This window comes from Anomalospiza imberbis, chromosome 3, assembly GCF_031753505.1.
Source record: "Anomalospiza imberbis isolate Cuckoo-Finch-1a 21T00152 chromosome 3, ASM3175350v1, whole genome shotgun sequence".
Taxonomy (NCBI): Eukaryota; Metazoa; Chordata; class Aves; order Passeriformes; family Viduidae; genus Anomalospiza; species Anomalospiza imberbis.
This window is the reverse complement of record NC_089683.1, coordinates 41,214,790-41,231,436: the sequence shown is the minus strand read 5'-3', so window position 1 is coordinate 41,231,436 and position 16,647 is coordinate 41,214,790. Positions and strand designations below refer to the sequence as shown.

The 16,647-nt window shown below is 36.7% G+C and overlaps 1 protein-coding gene across 8 annotated transcripts in view; it reads left to right on the top strand.

The window, feature by feature from the left end:
- Positions 1-16,269, top strand: part of USP45 (ubiquitin specific peptidase 45) — a 49,287-nt gene extending 33,018 nt beyond the window's left edge. For 4 of the 8 annotated variants that reach the window (XM_068184131.1, XM_068184130.1, XM_068184132.1 and 1 more), the window contains exons 9-18: positions 1,096-1,183; positions 4,513-4,594; positions 5,579-5,670; positions 7,640-7,696; positions 8,866-9,009; positions 10,278-10,947; positions 12,590-12,687; positions 13,073-13,159; positions 13,599-13,752; positions 15,149-16,269. In XM_068184131.1, coding sequence (XP_068040232.1) covers positions 1,096-1,183; positions 4,513-4,594; positions 5,579-5,670; positions 7,640-7,696; positions 8,866-9,009; positions 10,278-10,947; positions 12,590-12,687; positions 13,073-13,159; positions 13,599-13,752; positions 15,149-15,282 — 1,606 coding nt within the window. In that variant the 3' untranslated portion in view covers positions 15,283-16,269. Of the gene's footprint in view, positions 1-1,095; positions 1,184-4,512; positions 4,595-5,578; positions 5,671-6,886; positions 7,009-7,639; positions 7,697-8,865; positions 9,010-10,277; positions 10,948-12,589; positions 12,688-13,072; positions 13,160-13,598; positions 13,753-15,148 lie in introns of those variants that run through there. The other 4 variants (XM_068184133.1, XR_010997152.1, XR_010997151.1 and 1 more) reach the window with 4 other exon arrangements.
- The last annotated feature ends 378 nt before the right edge of the window (positions 16,270-16,647 follow it).

The following is a 16,647-nucleotide window of genomic DNA, read 5'->3' as shown; positions in this document are numbered from 1 at the left end:
TGCTCACCTCAGTCTGCAGCAAGAGTCACAGCTGCCATTTGGTGGCATTTCTGGAAATGTAGAAACCTACGTGTTGCAATCCTGAGCAACTTGCTTTAGGGGACCCTGCTTGGTCACAGAGGTTGGGTTAGGTGACCTCCAATGGTGTCTTCCAACCCCTTGTGATTCTGTGGAATCTCATTTTAGATTAAGTAGTTCAAGACTGTAATTAAAGATCTAAAGAGTAACCTGCCAGGAAAGACAGGTATAGTTTGGCCAGTCAGCTACACTTAATGTGAACAGAGATGTGTTAATAGTGAATACTTTTCATTCATTTGGGGTTGCAAGACCCTGAAGATTCAAACTGTTTATTGGGAGCCTTCTGGCTGTGGTAAGGAGAAGGATCTATCCTTAAGAATCACCTTAAGGATCTATCCATGTACTCATAAGTTTATTTTTTCTAATTTCTATGTAATCTATGCCTGAAATTTAGAGTACATTTAGATGCTGTGAATAGTAAAAAAAGAATTCAACAGTTCTTGAATAGTAGTGATTGATGCTACTGAATGGCTGTCTCAGAACTGATGCAGCATTACCCCTGTGCAGTTGCCTAAAAGATCACCAGTGTAAATGGGAGCATAGTCAGAAAGAGACATTTTTCCATTTCGGGCTTCTGAGGGTGATGCAGATGCTGCTGGTGGTCTAAAAGGATTGTTTGTGCACATTTGAGATTTCTCCTCAATTAAGAAAAGGGTGAGATAACAAAGGAGGTTAAGCACTTGGAAAATCTTCCTTCTCTCTCTTCCATGACATTGGGAATGTCTAGTGGTACAGAAGTACTGGTGTAGTCTGTCAGGAAGGGGCTGCTAGCATAGATGAGACTCTACTGGCAAATCTGTATTTTAGTCAAGCCTTACTCCATAGAGTCAAACTGCAACCCAGGTTAAAGTGCAGCCTTGTTGGCGAAATTGCCTGCTGCACCAGGAGCTTCCTAAAGCCCCTTGAGGTTCTGCAGGGATTGTACCTATTTGTATCCCAGCAAAGTGTCTGATGTTGACGTTGTCTTGTTAAGAATCATCCAAGATAATTTAAAATTCTTTACTGTTTCTTTCATAGGGCTCCTCGATTTAAGGGATTCCAGCAGCAGGACAGCCAGGAGCTTCTGCACTATCTGTTGGATGCAATCAGGATCGAGGAGACAAAAGTAATGTATTTTGTGTGTCTTTTAAAAGTGAACTACTAGTCGTTGCTTCAATGTTCTTCATGCTCCCAATGTTTTAAAGATGTACGTAGTGAAGCAGGAGTGTCTATTTTCATTATCTTGAGAAAATAACTTTTTGGAAAGATACTTAATTATGTTCATGTTGATTTATTAAAATAGTTGATTGGAATCAAAGTTTCAGTTAGTAGGAGGAATATGATAAGTAGAACATGATAACTTTAGGAATCCAAGTTGTTTGCCTTTAAAAAAAAGGAAAAGGAGGAAAAAAAGGACATCTGAGACATCAAGAAAGTAAAAGTAGGACCTCTGCATTAGCTGGCAAAGTGAATTTTTAAAGCTTTGGATCAAAAATTAGCAGTTCTTAGCTATGGGCCTGCCCAGAACTGTAACCAAAAATTTTAAATTAAAATTGTGGGGGGAGGGGGGAAAATCTTGCAGAGTTTCTTGTGTCTCTTGAAAGTGTGAAGAACTCCTTGCTTTATCACTAAGGTGCTCCTTTTCATTGCTTAAAATCTACATCCAAGTATGTGAAGTATAGAATGAGTTTGTTATATTGAAAACATTTCTGTGTCAGTTTTTTTTGTTTCTTTTCCTTCATTAATTGTGCTTCCTACATTGTTCAGGCAAGAAAGGGAGTGTTTGGTTGCTATTTTGACAATATCAGATTTAATCTGTCTGACTTATTCTTGGACCCTTCTTTTCAGATGATACTTTGTGGTAAATAGCCTTTTCTAGGCCTCCTCTAAAGGAAGGCCTTAAATCTTGTACTGACCAAAGTACTTCCTCTTCCCTTTCATTTAGTAACCCAATGGATGTTGTGATGCTGAGCTGAATTATCTCACAGATAAGATGTAAAGCTGTGTCTGAGCCTGGTTTCTGGCACTACAGTAGAACTGAACAAATCCCCATCCTGCCAGAATGTGAATATTTATTGGTCTTGTCAGCATTCTTGATTACAAACAGATCTGAACTGCAAGAAGAAACAGTCAAACCTTGACACACACACTTAGAAAATGATGTCTTGAACAGGGCACACAACAGAAGCAGCTGACTTCAATTAGAAAACAGTGGTTACATTTTTGCAGCAGAGGGAAACTTTATTGTTTGTTTTATTTTCATGTAATAAAAGGTGAAAACTATGTTTTCTTGACAAAGGAGGAATCACAGAAAGCAGGATTATTGCAACAACTAAGCTGCTTCTCCAGGAGGTGCTTGTGCTTTCCCCTCAAGTCAGTCTTCTGTCAGCTTCACCAGTGGATGTGCCATCATTGCAATAACCTGCATTAGCATTTGCCTTTTGAATCATTTATTATTAGAGAGCAGTGACAGCTACAGTACCTACCTCAAAAGAGTGATGGAAGATGGTAAGAATTTACAGTGATTTTTGGGTAGTATTTCTGCCACTCCATCAACAGGCAGAGACGTGGGTGCCACCCTGCCCTGCAATTACATCCCCCTGCTGCCCTAATGGTGCATGACTGCAAACACATCTTTATCACCTCGGGGTGCTCTGCCACCGACAGCACTAGTAAAAGCTCTCTCCCCCTCCCTCTCTCTGGTGTTTTTTTTAATTATCTCATGTTTCAGGTCTGTAGATGGTAGACAACCATCTGGGCACAGGCAGGAGCCTGGCCATCCCTGCTTCCCTACTTCTGTCAGGATTAGTTGTTTTTAAACCCTTAGCTTTGATGAGAAATACATATAATACATAACATAACATTAGTTACAGGAGTTAACCAAAAATCCTGTTATACTTTTTCCTCTTCTGTGTGGCTTTGTGTTTGTATCTGACACCAGTGCTGAACTTTTTCATATTCCTGAAGAAAAAAGTTAGAAAGTGTACACAAGTGGACTTTTCAGCTAAAAGCTTGGCCATATAACAATAAAGATGACATAGTGTCTGCTGTCTCCAGCAATGTGGGCTGGAGATGGTTTCACACCGGGGCCTGAAGTGGCTGAACCCTGCTGCTAATTGATTAATGTCTGCTGCCATTGTCCACAGCACCCTGCCCATTCAAAGACTATGTCTTTCTTTGACCTAAATAAATGGTTCAACGAGCTAATCCCAACAAAAGGGTTGCTTATGGCCCTAAACCCATTTATGGTGCTCAACTTCATGAATTACCTATTGATTAATCCTTTTAGTATATTGTTGGCTTTAAGATGAACAAAGCTGAGCTCAGGGCAGCGGGAGTTAATTCACAAGCCAGGTCACATGCTCATAAGGTCGGAGTATGACTTGGTCTGATGGGTGCCTGAACTGGAAACCAAACCTCTGACATTGTCTGTCACCCTCACACTACAGTGATATGTGGTTTGGAAGTGTGCTTTGCTGCCTGGAAACTAGAGCCATCTATTAATCTTTTCCTGTTAGGACAGCGGGTTTGAGTTGCTTGCAGAAGGTTTGGTATTTGTCTCTTAGGATGGTACTGTGCTCTAAGTGCCACTTCAGTATTTAATTATAAATGTCATTTGCACACCGACAAGGGAGACTCATACATGTTACTGGAGTCTGTGGATCAGAGAGACAGGACATTTGCCAGGAAAAGGGAAAGCACAGGTCATGCATGGTAGTTAGAGTCAGGGGACCTGATTCATCTTCCTGCTTCCCTCTCTGCAGCATGTCAGAGGTTGAGCTTTTCTGCCAGCCCATGCGGTTCTGCTGCCAGGAATACAATGCCTCTTCACCTCCAGGCAGTTGAGAAATAACTGCAGGGGGAAGCGCCCCGTCTGGAGGGGCAGCTACAGCTCATTAATTAATTCGCTTCTTTCTGATCCTTCTTTCAAAACTGTAGTTTTTAGGATTTTTTTTTTTTTGTAAATGTTGGTAACATTTACGTGAATTTGTAAGAAGTTTTCTTTCTCTTCTAAGGTTTTCTAATATACCCCTGGAATTGGCAGTGTTAGAAAATAAACAGAAGTGATAAAATACTGCCAGAACGCAGTCACTGAAGCTTGGCTAGTGAATGACTCTTAGCTGCCTTCCAAGTATTTTGTATCCTAGTCAATCAGTGTACGTCCATTCGCAGTGGGAGAAATGGATAGCATTAGTTCACTGAAAATCTCATTGTTTCTTGGTAACCTGTGAAGTGCCCTATGATGGTTCCCTTTTAAGGGAAGGACATTTTTGGATGATTATCTACTAAAGTTAAGCTCATGTAGTTTTGACATTGTTAGTGAATAACAACAATAGTTTTACAATATTAGATTATGTTTACTTTATGGAAATAAGACAAAATAAAATCTAATCATACATGACTAGTTTTTAGAATGTTTACACTTAAAATACTTGGTTTTATTTTTACTTCTAGCGTATACAAACTGGTATCTTAAAAGCATTCAATAACCCAACTACTAAGACAGCAGATGAAGAAACTAGAAGAAAAGTCAAAGGTATGCAACTCCTTATTGAAAACTATTAAAACTGCACTAGTCTTTAAATACCATTCTTCAAGACTGCCTATTGGGAACAGGAGATCTGAAGTGCTGTAATGGCCAGACTTTATTCTGTGTTACTTTAGTGCCGCCTAGTGCATACCTAAAGTGTAGAGAGCTTAGTGTGTGCTGACTTGCATCTATATATCCAGGAGAAAGGCTCCCCAGTGTTAATCCATCTCTTAATAATAGGTAGAATTTAATTTTGTTTTCTAAAATAGCCTGCTCTAAATTTGTTACATAGTCATAATTATTTATACTCAGAGAGACCACTTTCCATAAATAAAACTGATTTCTGTCAGTTGACTGGTACTGTGAGCACTGTAAATACAATTTCAAAATCAAGATAGGCAGCTGTTTCTAAAGAAGGTGGTTTTTTTTTTACAAAAGAAGAGGTTTTTGTGGGGTTTTTTTCCATGTGCTTGTTAATTCGGTAGTTCTAATTTGGGGGATTTTGTTTTAATTAAAGTCCTAATGATTAAGATCTTTTGTAAGTCATCCTTCCCAAATCTGCAAAAGTTAAGGCATAAAGATATATTAGAAAAGGATTTTGTTATGTTTTAGAGCTTTACAGTTGCAAAAACCATTTCGAAAGGGTGAAAATCTCTCTGCTTACCCCAGTGTCTATATCAAGGCAATGCAATATTATTTATTAAAAAAACCCCTGAGATTTAAAAAGCTTCTTCTTAAGAGATACAATATTATTACTCTGTTACAGAAGATGGGGAAGGGAAGGATAAAAGGGAACCTTCTCAATAAAATATTTTTAAATGTTGAGATAACACAGGATATGATGTATTAGTTACTGTATTATGTTCAAACTATTTTGAATATGTTTAAAATTGTGCTTTTGTAATATATCTTGGAAAGAATTTTGTTGTACTTATAGTGTGGCATTGGATGTGTTATTTTTCACATTTAAAAAAGACAATGTTTTTTCAGCATATGGAAGAGAGGGTGTGAAGATGAACTTCATAGATAGGATCTTTGTTGGTGAATTGACTAGCACTGTCATGTGTGAGGAATGTGAAAATGTAGGTATTCTGGAATTTGGTTTGATGTGGAATAGATCACATACTGGTTTGATTACGTTGTCTTGAAAGTATAAAATTGTGTTGCCAATTTTATACTTGTTTGTTTGTATGTAAAAAGAAGACTTTATCGAAAGTTTCTCATTTGAAATTATTTATTGCTTCTTTAAAGCATTATCCTCCCAAACCTAAGAAGAGAGATCCTTTGAATTCAAAAAGGATTCAAGTACTGGGCTTGATTTTACATCTGACTTAAGGCTGGAGGTTCCAAATTCTATAATCATATGTGTTACACGCCAGTGTTATTTGATATTTTTGAAACACCTTCTTTAAAACATAAATCCTCCTGCCTGCTCTTCTGGGATACACCTGAAAATTGGAAATTACTTACTTTGAATTAGAATGAGTGGGAAAATGCTAAAATTACTTCTTTTTCTTTGAAGTATTTTTTATAATTAACATAATAACCCTAATGAACAGTATAATCCTTTCATAATTAATATTACTGACATTCCATCATAAATGCTTTCCATGATCCTTATAATTTTTTTTTAAGTTTGACAGAGAAAAATCTTAATTGCATGACTTTTTAAATTGAATGTTACATTTGTGTTTGGTTTAAACATTCTATTTCATATTATAGAGACTAAGTAAATTAATCAATCTGAAAAATTAAGCACAGTCCTGCAGTGCCAGGTAAACTTCCCTGTGTGTGATGTGCAGATTACTCTTCAATGTGCTACTAGTACCAATGAAGAACTTTGACCCTATAAAAAATAGAGGTTGTATGTATTTTGCATGTCTCATGTATTTTTGCTGGCTTCTTATATTCTGCCTGCACAGGACTTGGAAATATGCTAGCTGTAGCCCTTTGAGGAAGAGTTTAGCATTCATTTTCCTTTGCCTGCACTGGCAAGATATTTTTGATACATGTTTGTTCATGCAAACCGACACTGTAGAGGAACCCCTGTTTGAACATCGCTCACCAGGCAGTCAGGCAGTCACCAGAGCTGCCTGCTTTTGATCTCATTTATTGCTTTACTGGAACCTAAACATTCCTGAGTCCCTCGTACAACAGGTAAAAATAAGCTTGCAGTCCGTACCAAATGTCACAGGTGGAAGATGGGGTCACAAATACAGGAGAAGGGACATGGTGACAGCAATTGATGGCATGGCTGTGACTTAAATATACAATATGATTTTTACTTCCTTTTTTAAGGTTTTGTTTTTCACAGTCTTTTCAGAGGTAAGATAAGTCAGTTTTGGAAGGAATTTGAGAACAGCAATAAAGTGCCTTAGCGATAAAGGCAGATGGAAAGTGCTGAAAGAGATTGTTTTTAGGTATGCTTTGCAAGAATTTTCCAGCTTATATATGGCAAAATGAAACCTCAATACAAAAAAAAGAATTGTTTTTTTTTCAAGTACATTTTCCCCTGTAATAGTATTTATTTTACCAATTAGTATATGGTGTCAAAAAATCTAACAAAGCTCTTGACTGTAACCAATAAGACTGACTTAATCTTAACTGAGAGCATGAGGTTAGAACCTGTCACATAATTGTCATTAACCAGTCCTTGCTGCATAACAGCTCAAACACCTGTGCAGAAGTATCCAGAATCAGGAAACTCTAAAAGTTTAGCTTTCTGCAAAATAGTACCACAGAGAAAAATCTATCTGGAGCACAGAGGAAGTGAACACCACACTGCTTCAAGTCAGTTCATGCCCAGATGAATGGCCTTGCCCTTTACCTCTACATGCTGAAGTTTTGTGTGGTGTTAGAAAGAAAATTAGAGGTAACTTAATAAATTTTTTATAAAGTTAGTGGGAAGTTCTTCATTGTAGTTTCATACATCTTGTAAGTAATTAGCTTGTTGTATAGTTTTTGATAGTAAATTGATTAAATAAAGGGAGCTATGTACTAAACCCATATACTGTTCTTTGTGTTTAAGTGCATTTTCTCTTTTTCTTCAAGATTTCAACAGTAAAAGAACCTTTCATTGATCTTTCACTTCCTATAATAGAGGAGAGGGTAAGAAACAGAATATGTAATAAGTAACTATTGCTTCCAGTGGATTGTTTTTAATAGCCTTATGAAAATATTTATCTGTATATACATAGTTTTAAGCCTTTGATTAGCTTAATTTAATAGTATGTACTTACATAAATAGAATGATTATAAGCCTTTAAGCCTTTTTTTTTGAGGTCCAGTGAGTCAGATTCTAGCGTATTGATTTGTATCTAGAGAACCTGAGTCCCTTGGCTGATGTTTACCTATAGGATGAGACACTTTAAAAATGGATATTTGAATTTATTTATTCTGGTGTTCTCAGCATTTTATGGATTGCCTCTATTAGCTGCAGAGGAACTGTGTTCCTTTGAAAGCATAAGCTATTTTTTCAGGACTTGGGCTGTTCATTTGAGAGTAGTAGGTGTGGGCTGGGAGTGGTTCTTCCTCCATCCTGCATATATTCATCTACATTTAAGGGAGAGTAATTAATGTAATATTTATTTCTGTATAAAATGTATTTTTCTCCAAGCACCAGTTTTTTTCATAACCAATTCTTCATCTTTGTTGGTGCACTGAGTGCAGATGCCTCTGGGAGTTAAGGCTTTAAGATAATTTTGAATATCTGGGTCCTTGTGCTTCCTGGCTCCCATGTGTTCGTGGGTTCTGTTAGAGAGTGATTTCTGTGGCTGTTCAGCAGTTGCTGCACTTACTTGAGCATGGGCATTACTTTATAGTCAACACTTTCCTTTACAGGTGACATGTGCTGCTGCCAGTAATGTGATTGGGGTGGGGGTGTGGCAGCTCTGTTGTCACAGGCTGCCAGAGGGACTGACTTAGGGGGACCTGTGTCCCTTTTGGTAAAGTCACATCTCACACAGCTATGCATGTGCTTATACAATAGTAAAATAGATTATTTTGTATTGTATTACATACAGAAATTTTGTATCATTCCTATTCCTTGTGGCTCTCAGTTGAACCTTCTAAGACACTGACAGTGAGCTTATGATTAAAAATAAATCCTAGAAAGTAGCCTTATATCACAATTCAGAGGGGCCATTTAATTAGTTTTATGTAGGTTGCTGTTTTCTAAAATAAAAGAAAAAATCCACCTACATTCATCTTTTCTGTAGGTTGCAAAGGAATACAAAATTGACATGTTGCCTTTCCTAATTTCCTGTCTAATTTCTTAGGTTGCAAAACCTGTGCCCTTGGGAAGAACAGGTAAAAGTAAAAGTGTACAGGAGGCAGATCTTGGTCAGTATAATTGTTCTTCTATTGGTACTCTGAATAATCAACCCAAAATTGTCAAGAAACACACTTTAACAAAAGATAAGGTAAGAACTGAAATACTCACACTAACCAGTCATCCTGAGTTAACTCAGTTTCTAGGGTGACTGAGAACTTCTAGGGAATGTTGACATGTGTCAGTGAGGTTTTTTAGTATACATATAGCTGACATAGACTTGTTTTAAAATATTTAGGTCATCATTAGAAGCATGAGAAATGTCAGTCATTGGTAACCATTTAGCTTTCAGTTACATGGTTTCATTTATAAGGAAAAAAAAATCTGCAGGCTAGTTTCAATTCATGTTGCTTTTGGGACTGTTGCAAGGGTCTGTGCTCTGTTGAGTACCATAAAAACCCTCCTGAATCAAGTCCTAACACATTAAACACATGTGAAGAAAAAATACAATGTATAAAATACAACATATAAAATACAAAATATAAAAGAATGATAGGAGAAGAAAATGAGACAGAAGTAGAAAAAGGACATGAGGTAGAAACAAAGGAAAGGCTAGAAAGAAGTAGTGCAGAAACTAATTGTTATAGAAGAAAAGGCGTAAAATTCAAACTATTGAGATGAATGGAAGGATTCCCATTGGTAACACTGGAATTTTGATCCAATTCAAATAAAGGAAAAAAAAAAAGCAGAAGGAAAGTTGCTCGTTTCTTTTGGAAAGCAGCCAAACAAAAGAAGGCAAGAAAAGAGTCATGAATATTTGCAAATCACCTAAAATTATGGCAGCTCTGTGGGTTTGGTTTCCTAAATCTATAAGGGGTAGTTTTCTGTGGAAGCAATCTTTTTTTCTTCTTGCAATCTTGATTAAAAAAAAGTCAACTTCAGGTAATATTCAAATCAGCAAACATCCTCCTAGGGATGCCTTAGTTAATTCTATGACAAATGCCTGTTGAATTTTTTCTGGAGCTGCTCATCAACTAAGGCCTCTCATGGGAGGTCAGGGGAGTAGCTTAAACTTGAGGACCTTTTAGAAGCTTAAATTAGATTAAGTGAATACTATTTCAAATGTGCCATCTACAGCTGTCACAAAGTGAAAGTAATTAGTTGTGGGAAGTATTGATCTCACAGTAAGTATAAGCTGACTTAGCTGACTGGGATGTAGGTTTCTAATCCTAAGTTAGTTTAAAAATATCTTAAGGACATCAGCTATCTTAAACATCAGAGATGAAGAATATAGAATATAGAATATAACCCCCTGGTAATTTGCTTTGTATTTGTCATGTTTCAAAAGATTTGTTTACTTACGAATCTGCTTCCTGTTTCTCCCCTCTATTACTGAATTAATAATGCCATAATTTACAGAATCAATTGAACCATGAGAGACGGCTTGCCAGAAAAGCTTCCGAAAAGGAAGAAGAAAGAAGTCCTGTTATCATGCAGGAGAAAGCCAAAAAGCTTGAGCTGGAAGGTAGCTCTGGTGTCCTGTACTCCAAAGACCCCTGTGCAGAGGCGGCTGTCAATGGAAGCCAGACGGAGGGCAGTGAGAAGGAAGCCAGCCGCTCGGAAAGCAGCTTTGATGCAGACAGTGAAGCCTCAGAAAGTGAAAGTGCTTCTAAGCAAACAACTTCGAGCCCACCCAGCAGCGTGTCTGGTGTGCGCGTCAACCACTTAAACCCTAAAACGCCGCACAACAAGCCAAGCGACAGCAACGAAGAGATGATTTCCAGTGCCATATCCAAGCTTAGCTTCTGCGATCCTGTAAACGAAGATAAAAAATCAAGTTGTGGAGATCCAGCATTAGGTTTATCAAATAATTCCATGTTCTCAGTAGGCAAGTCCTCACTATCCCAAAACCCTCAAAATGCTTTCCAGACACTTTCCCAAAGCTACATAACTAGCTCAAAGGAATGTTCTGTTCAGTCCTGCCTTTACCAGTTCACCTCTGTAGAGCTCTTAATGGGGAACAACAAGCTTTTATGTGAGAGCTGCACAGAAAGGAAACAGAAGTATCAGAAGAAAACCAACTCCACAGGTAATGAGCCTGTACCTCTGGACAATTTTCAGCATTGCCTCCCAAAGCCTGTGTGCTGACTGCTCTTCCATTGCTCCAGCATGGGCCCCCTTGCTGTAGTTAAATGGAAAATGTCTCCCCAAACAAAACTTGCTTGTAACAACTTAAAACTTCATCAGGCAATGGCAACAAGACTAATTTTTATATTAGAACATAATCGTAGATATAACATAGGATTCATTTTGCATCTTTATTCTATCCAAGATAAAGAATTTAAAGATGACTGTAAACCGAGTATGCGCATTGCTCGATACTAATCTTTGCTGCTATTTCTGTTCCTTACAATCCTCAAAGCTTTGAAATATATGCTGTAATATTCAGCCCCAGTCGCTTACATATTCAGGGAAGTAATGTAATTATATATGGAAAAGAGGAAAAAAGAGAGTTGTAATGAAGAGAGAAAAAAAAATTCCAAAAATTTGTTAGAATGGAGATTAGAGAGAAGTACCTTCTTGTGACAATGTTTTCCTCGATGCTTGTATAGCCCAAGCAGACAGTTAGAATTCACTGAATAAGAAAACCAACTTAAATTTAATGAAAAAATAATATTTTAGAAGGACTGGAGGATTGAGGTTTTTTTATATATAGAATTTCAGAAGAATAAAAATTTAAGCTCTTCTGATAATTTGTAAATACAATAAAGGGAGCTCGTATAATAACAAAAAATAGCCTGTTTGCTGCATATTTATAGATATCTGGAGAGATACAAGTTAAGCATGAGTAAAGTCAGAAAAATTACTTGTATTTTATAGTCATTCCTTTAATCATCATTGGACTGTAAGTGCTATTTAATAACATCTTAGTTCCATGGGCACCATGGAAAAGAAAAATCAATTCACAACTAATAATTTAATTTTTCTTTCTAAAACAAAAGATATAAGAGGTCACCCAATGAAACATTAAGTGCTCCATTATATCTCAAATGAACTATTTTCTTTTGAACATACAAAAAAACAGTAAATTAATTTTTTCAGCAAAAACAAATGCTAGTGGAGTGCTCCCTTTTTCTGTGGAGCTTTCACTGTGCTACTTTTGGTAAGCGCCCTGTGTTCCGTGCCTTCTGCACCATAGGGCGTTTGGAGGCCACATATCCCAATCCTGAATGCTGAAGCTAGCAGGTTAGGAAGCTTCCTGAAGTAGACAGCCCTCAGACCTTTCTTGTAGTCACGCAGAAAGAACCGAAGAATGGAAAAATAAACTCTTAGTGATTAGGACATTAGCATAGATAAATAGACTTGTGCCTTCCAGTTTTTATCCAGGGATCATGCATTTATTTTAGGTTTTAACAGGAAAGTTGGGTGCTATAGTGACAGACAATATAGGTATCTCAGTGTGCAAGCTGACCTAGATAGTGGACAGGATTCCAGCTTCTGATCTGATTTGCACAAGACTGGCTAAAATAATGCTCAGATTTCACAGATTATATTTATTAACTAGAAAAAGGAGAAAATATTTTTGTTACTCCCCAAAATTTCCCTTGTCTTTTGTATATGTACAGAAACATCACAGCATAGATCTAGTCTGTCAGATGTTGAGAAAGTACTTTAAAAATTCCATATGACTGCCTTCGCTTTACATATTATTTTGATATTCATAAATACAGAAAAGAAAATGGAAGGTGTCTACACAAATGCTCGGAAACAGCTGCTGATTTCTTCAGTTCCTGCTATTCTTATTCTCCACCTGAAAAGATTCCACCAGGTATGAGGCCAAACCCCTCTTGTATATTCCTCCGCCCCACTGGTGGACAAGCAGTTCTTCAAGTGTCATTGTGGATCCCAGTACTGCCTTTTTAGAAGGTAGAAGCACTGTGTGAAACATGCTGATGTTTATTGTGGTTATTCTAACACCTTCAGAGTACATTTAACCATCCTGATGTATCCAGGGAAACCCCTTGTGTGTCTGTCATGTTACATATAGCACTACATTGGAAACATATCAAAGAAAGTTTAAATCAGTTGAAATCTTATTCTTGGATTTGGTTAATTTTAATAGTATAGCGATCCACCTTAGCTTTAAAAAGCTTCCTCATAAAAATACTTATTTTAGAGGTTTTTTTGGTTTTGTTTTTTTTTTTTTTTTTAAGGCTGGTTTGAGTCTACGGAAAGTAAACAGGCATGTGGATTTCCCATTGATTTTAGACTTAGCACCATTTTGTGCTGCATCTTGCAAGGTACCATTTAAAATCTTTATTTTTGTTGTACTTCAGCAGTTGGTGTCTTGACCACAAGTTAAATTGGATTGATGATGATGATAATGATGATTTTTAATTAAATTGTAGAGTGAATTTTTCAGATAGTGTCTTGAGATCAGAACTGTAACTGTGTGCAATCCCATTCATATCAAGAATATCATAGATGTCAGCTAATATTAGTTAACTGTGATGCCCTGGTGATGTTGGTGGACAAGTATTAAGGACAAGTATTGCTGCCTCTATGGTAACTAAATTAGTAAGACTACTGAGTACTTGTAATAGAGGTATTTTACTGTTGGAAATGCTGTAGACACCTGTTTGCCTCTTTTGGAATCATACTGCTGGTAGCTACTTAAGATGCCTGTAAAATTTATCATGAAATAATTCACTTCTGTTTTTTGTGTTTCTGGGGATGCAGAACGTTATGGATGGTGCAAGAGTGCTGTATAGTCTTTATGGAATAGTGGAGCACAGTGGCTCAATGAGAGGTGGTCATTATGCGGCGTATGTGAAAGTCAGGACATCCTCCAAGAAATTGCTAGAGCATATTTCTACCACTAAAACTGTTCTGGGTATGTACAAACAGAGCTTCCTTTCCTTTACTGTAAACCAAAAGTAACTGTCTACAGGGATTTATAACAAATATTTTTTTAGCTGAGAATAATTGTGGTTTTTAGACAAGTTGTACAAACCCAATCCCAGGATGTGCTCTAGGCCAGGCTGGATGGAGCTCTGAGAACCTGGCCTAGTGGAAGGTGTCCCTAACCCATGGCAGAACTGTTAGAACTAGATGATCTTTGAAGTTTCTTTCAACCCAAACCAACCTATGATTCTATTAATTATTCTTTTTTGTTGTTGTTGCACACAATACATATCCTACTTCTGCTATTAATCCCATATAGAACTGAGTGAATAATGGAATTTTGATTCAGCTATTAAACAGATAATTGAGGGAAAACTTTTCTCTCTTTCCTACTCAAAATAATACATCCTGATGAGTAGTTTTGCCTTATAAAATTTAATTTGGCATTTTTGGTATCTGAAAATGGTTTAGTACACCAGTCAAATCCATTATATTCAATAATATTTTCTGAATATTTGAGCATTTTATGTATCTTACGTATTTTAGGATGGGAATTTTTTTAATACTTAAAAATCTGGAATACTCTGGTTTAATGTGAACAGCAATAATCTTTTTCATGGAAGATACAAGGTTTGGTGTAGGGTTTCTGTTGGCATTTTGAGAACAGCACACTAGTTCTTTCTTATTAATACTTGATGGGTATGCAGAACAGATGATTTGGGATACAAGCATCATAAAGTCACCCTAGGACTTGAATGAAATAAGTTTCCAGGACAGAATCTGTTAGTGAAAAATTTGCAGCAGCAAGAATATGTTAAGCTGTCAAAGTTAGGTAAATATATTTACTGTTTACCTTCCTGGGGGAAAGTATGAACCAAACATTATCCTTTCTATCTTATGTACTATCACTGTGCATTTGAAGCTCATTTCCCAGAAAGACAATCTTTTACCTTATTCATGAAATCAAAGTTTCCTTCAGTCTTATGCTTGACTTGCAATGATTATTAGAACAGATTAGATCTTTTCATGTTCTTAATTTCACACCGGTCAGCTTTTAAAATAAGACCTTCTTTCTATGTCAGAACTGGTTGTATTCTATTATAATTTCCTGTTGAAACTCAGCAAGCTGTACTGGAAATGTCTTAGGCTTTCTGAAAATATATGAAAAAAGCCATGGCAGCATCCATTCCTAGGCATTGTCTTCCACCAATTTCTCTTACAATGCTCTTTGACACGTAAGTTTTAAACTGAGTAGCAGACTGTATCTAAGTAATGAATTATTCTTGTACGTTAGAAGCTTCACTTGCTTTTTGAAATAGCCACTGTATTTTCTTGATGATGTCGTGAAAGACAAGAAAAAAATTTCTTTTGCTTCTGTATTTCAGGTTTAAAAGAAGCCATGGGAGCATCAGGAGGACAGTGGGTGTACGTTAGTGATGCTCATGTTCAGATGGTTCCAGAATCAAGAGTACTAAATGCACAAGCATATCTACTTTTTTATGAAAGATTATTACTATAATTCTTAACAGTTTAATTTCAAATAAGGTAGTGTTATTTAGTATCTTATTTAAAGCTGCAGTGGTAAGAGTACCTGTAAATATTGTGCCTTTATCTCGTAGAGAATTTATCATATTTTGACTTTGAAGTTCAGTTAAACTATTATAAATATCTGAATTATTCTCTTTAAGTATGCACTTTGACAAACATAAAATTCCTGGGTTCATTAAGATGCAGTACTGTTAGAATGTAAGATGATGTCCTATCCTACTGAGGTCTAGGGAAAGTTTGGTTTTGATTATAATAAAGATAAGCTTTTGCCCATAGTTCTAGAACAATTGAGAATAGAAATACTGATAGTGCTAAGTGCCTGGATTTGCTGGTGTACAGTAACAATATAAAGTGTTCAACTTCTTTTGATCCAGTCCAGACCCTTCCCATCACTGGGCTGGATGTCAGCTGTTAAGATTTCTGCAAACAAGAGCCTGTCAAATAGTGTTGCTTCTGTGTGTATTAACTGGAAAGCAGAGTCCTTCCAGAATGGAGTGACTACCCAGCTGTCTCTGGGTAGTGCTTCAGTGCACTTTCCTGATAAGAGCTGGGAATAGATTGGGAAAACATGGCTTCTAAATAGTGACAGTGAATCCTCAGATACCCAGTACCCTTTCAGTTGTCTCCAACTGGCACTGGTATAGCAATGTACTCCTGTTTCAAAATAAATATGTGCTTGGTGTGCATAAGTATATCCTCTGAGATATATACACACACCATAAATCCATCAATAGATATTGTCATTTTACCTTCTAGGAAAGAGAATTGCAAATAATTTCTGTATTTAGTAATTTTTCAACTTCACAGTTATGACAATGTACAGCATATAAGCTTGTGTATGTACAGAGTTTAAGCGTAATTCAGTAAATTCTGTTACTTTTGGTTCCAAATATGAACTTGTTTATCTGTTCCTGAATACTTTTCTCACAGGAGTAATAAACTATAACTTATTTTTGCACTGTGTGTGAGTTGGACAGTAAATGATGACCTTTGCCCTCTGATACATGTCTGGACTTCCTTTTTTCAGCAGTGGGGGACAGCAGGAGTCCTAGTGGCAGAACTGGTTTCTGTAGACTGTGTGACTGCCCTGTTTTGAGGTGGTACTTCCTTTGTTAATTTCTCATTTCCATCCCAGAGAGTAACAGATACATTCTAAGGTCAAGACCTGATGACTACTTGAAGTTTTGTGGTAATTAATTCATTTAATAAGCAGTTACTTAAATACAAATTACCTCTGTAACAGTTCCATCCTGTATGACTTGCTCTTTGGTAGAGAAAAAAATGTTAATATATGCTTACTGTTTTAATTTATGATAATGTTTTTTTAATGAAAAAA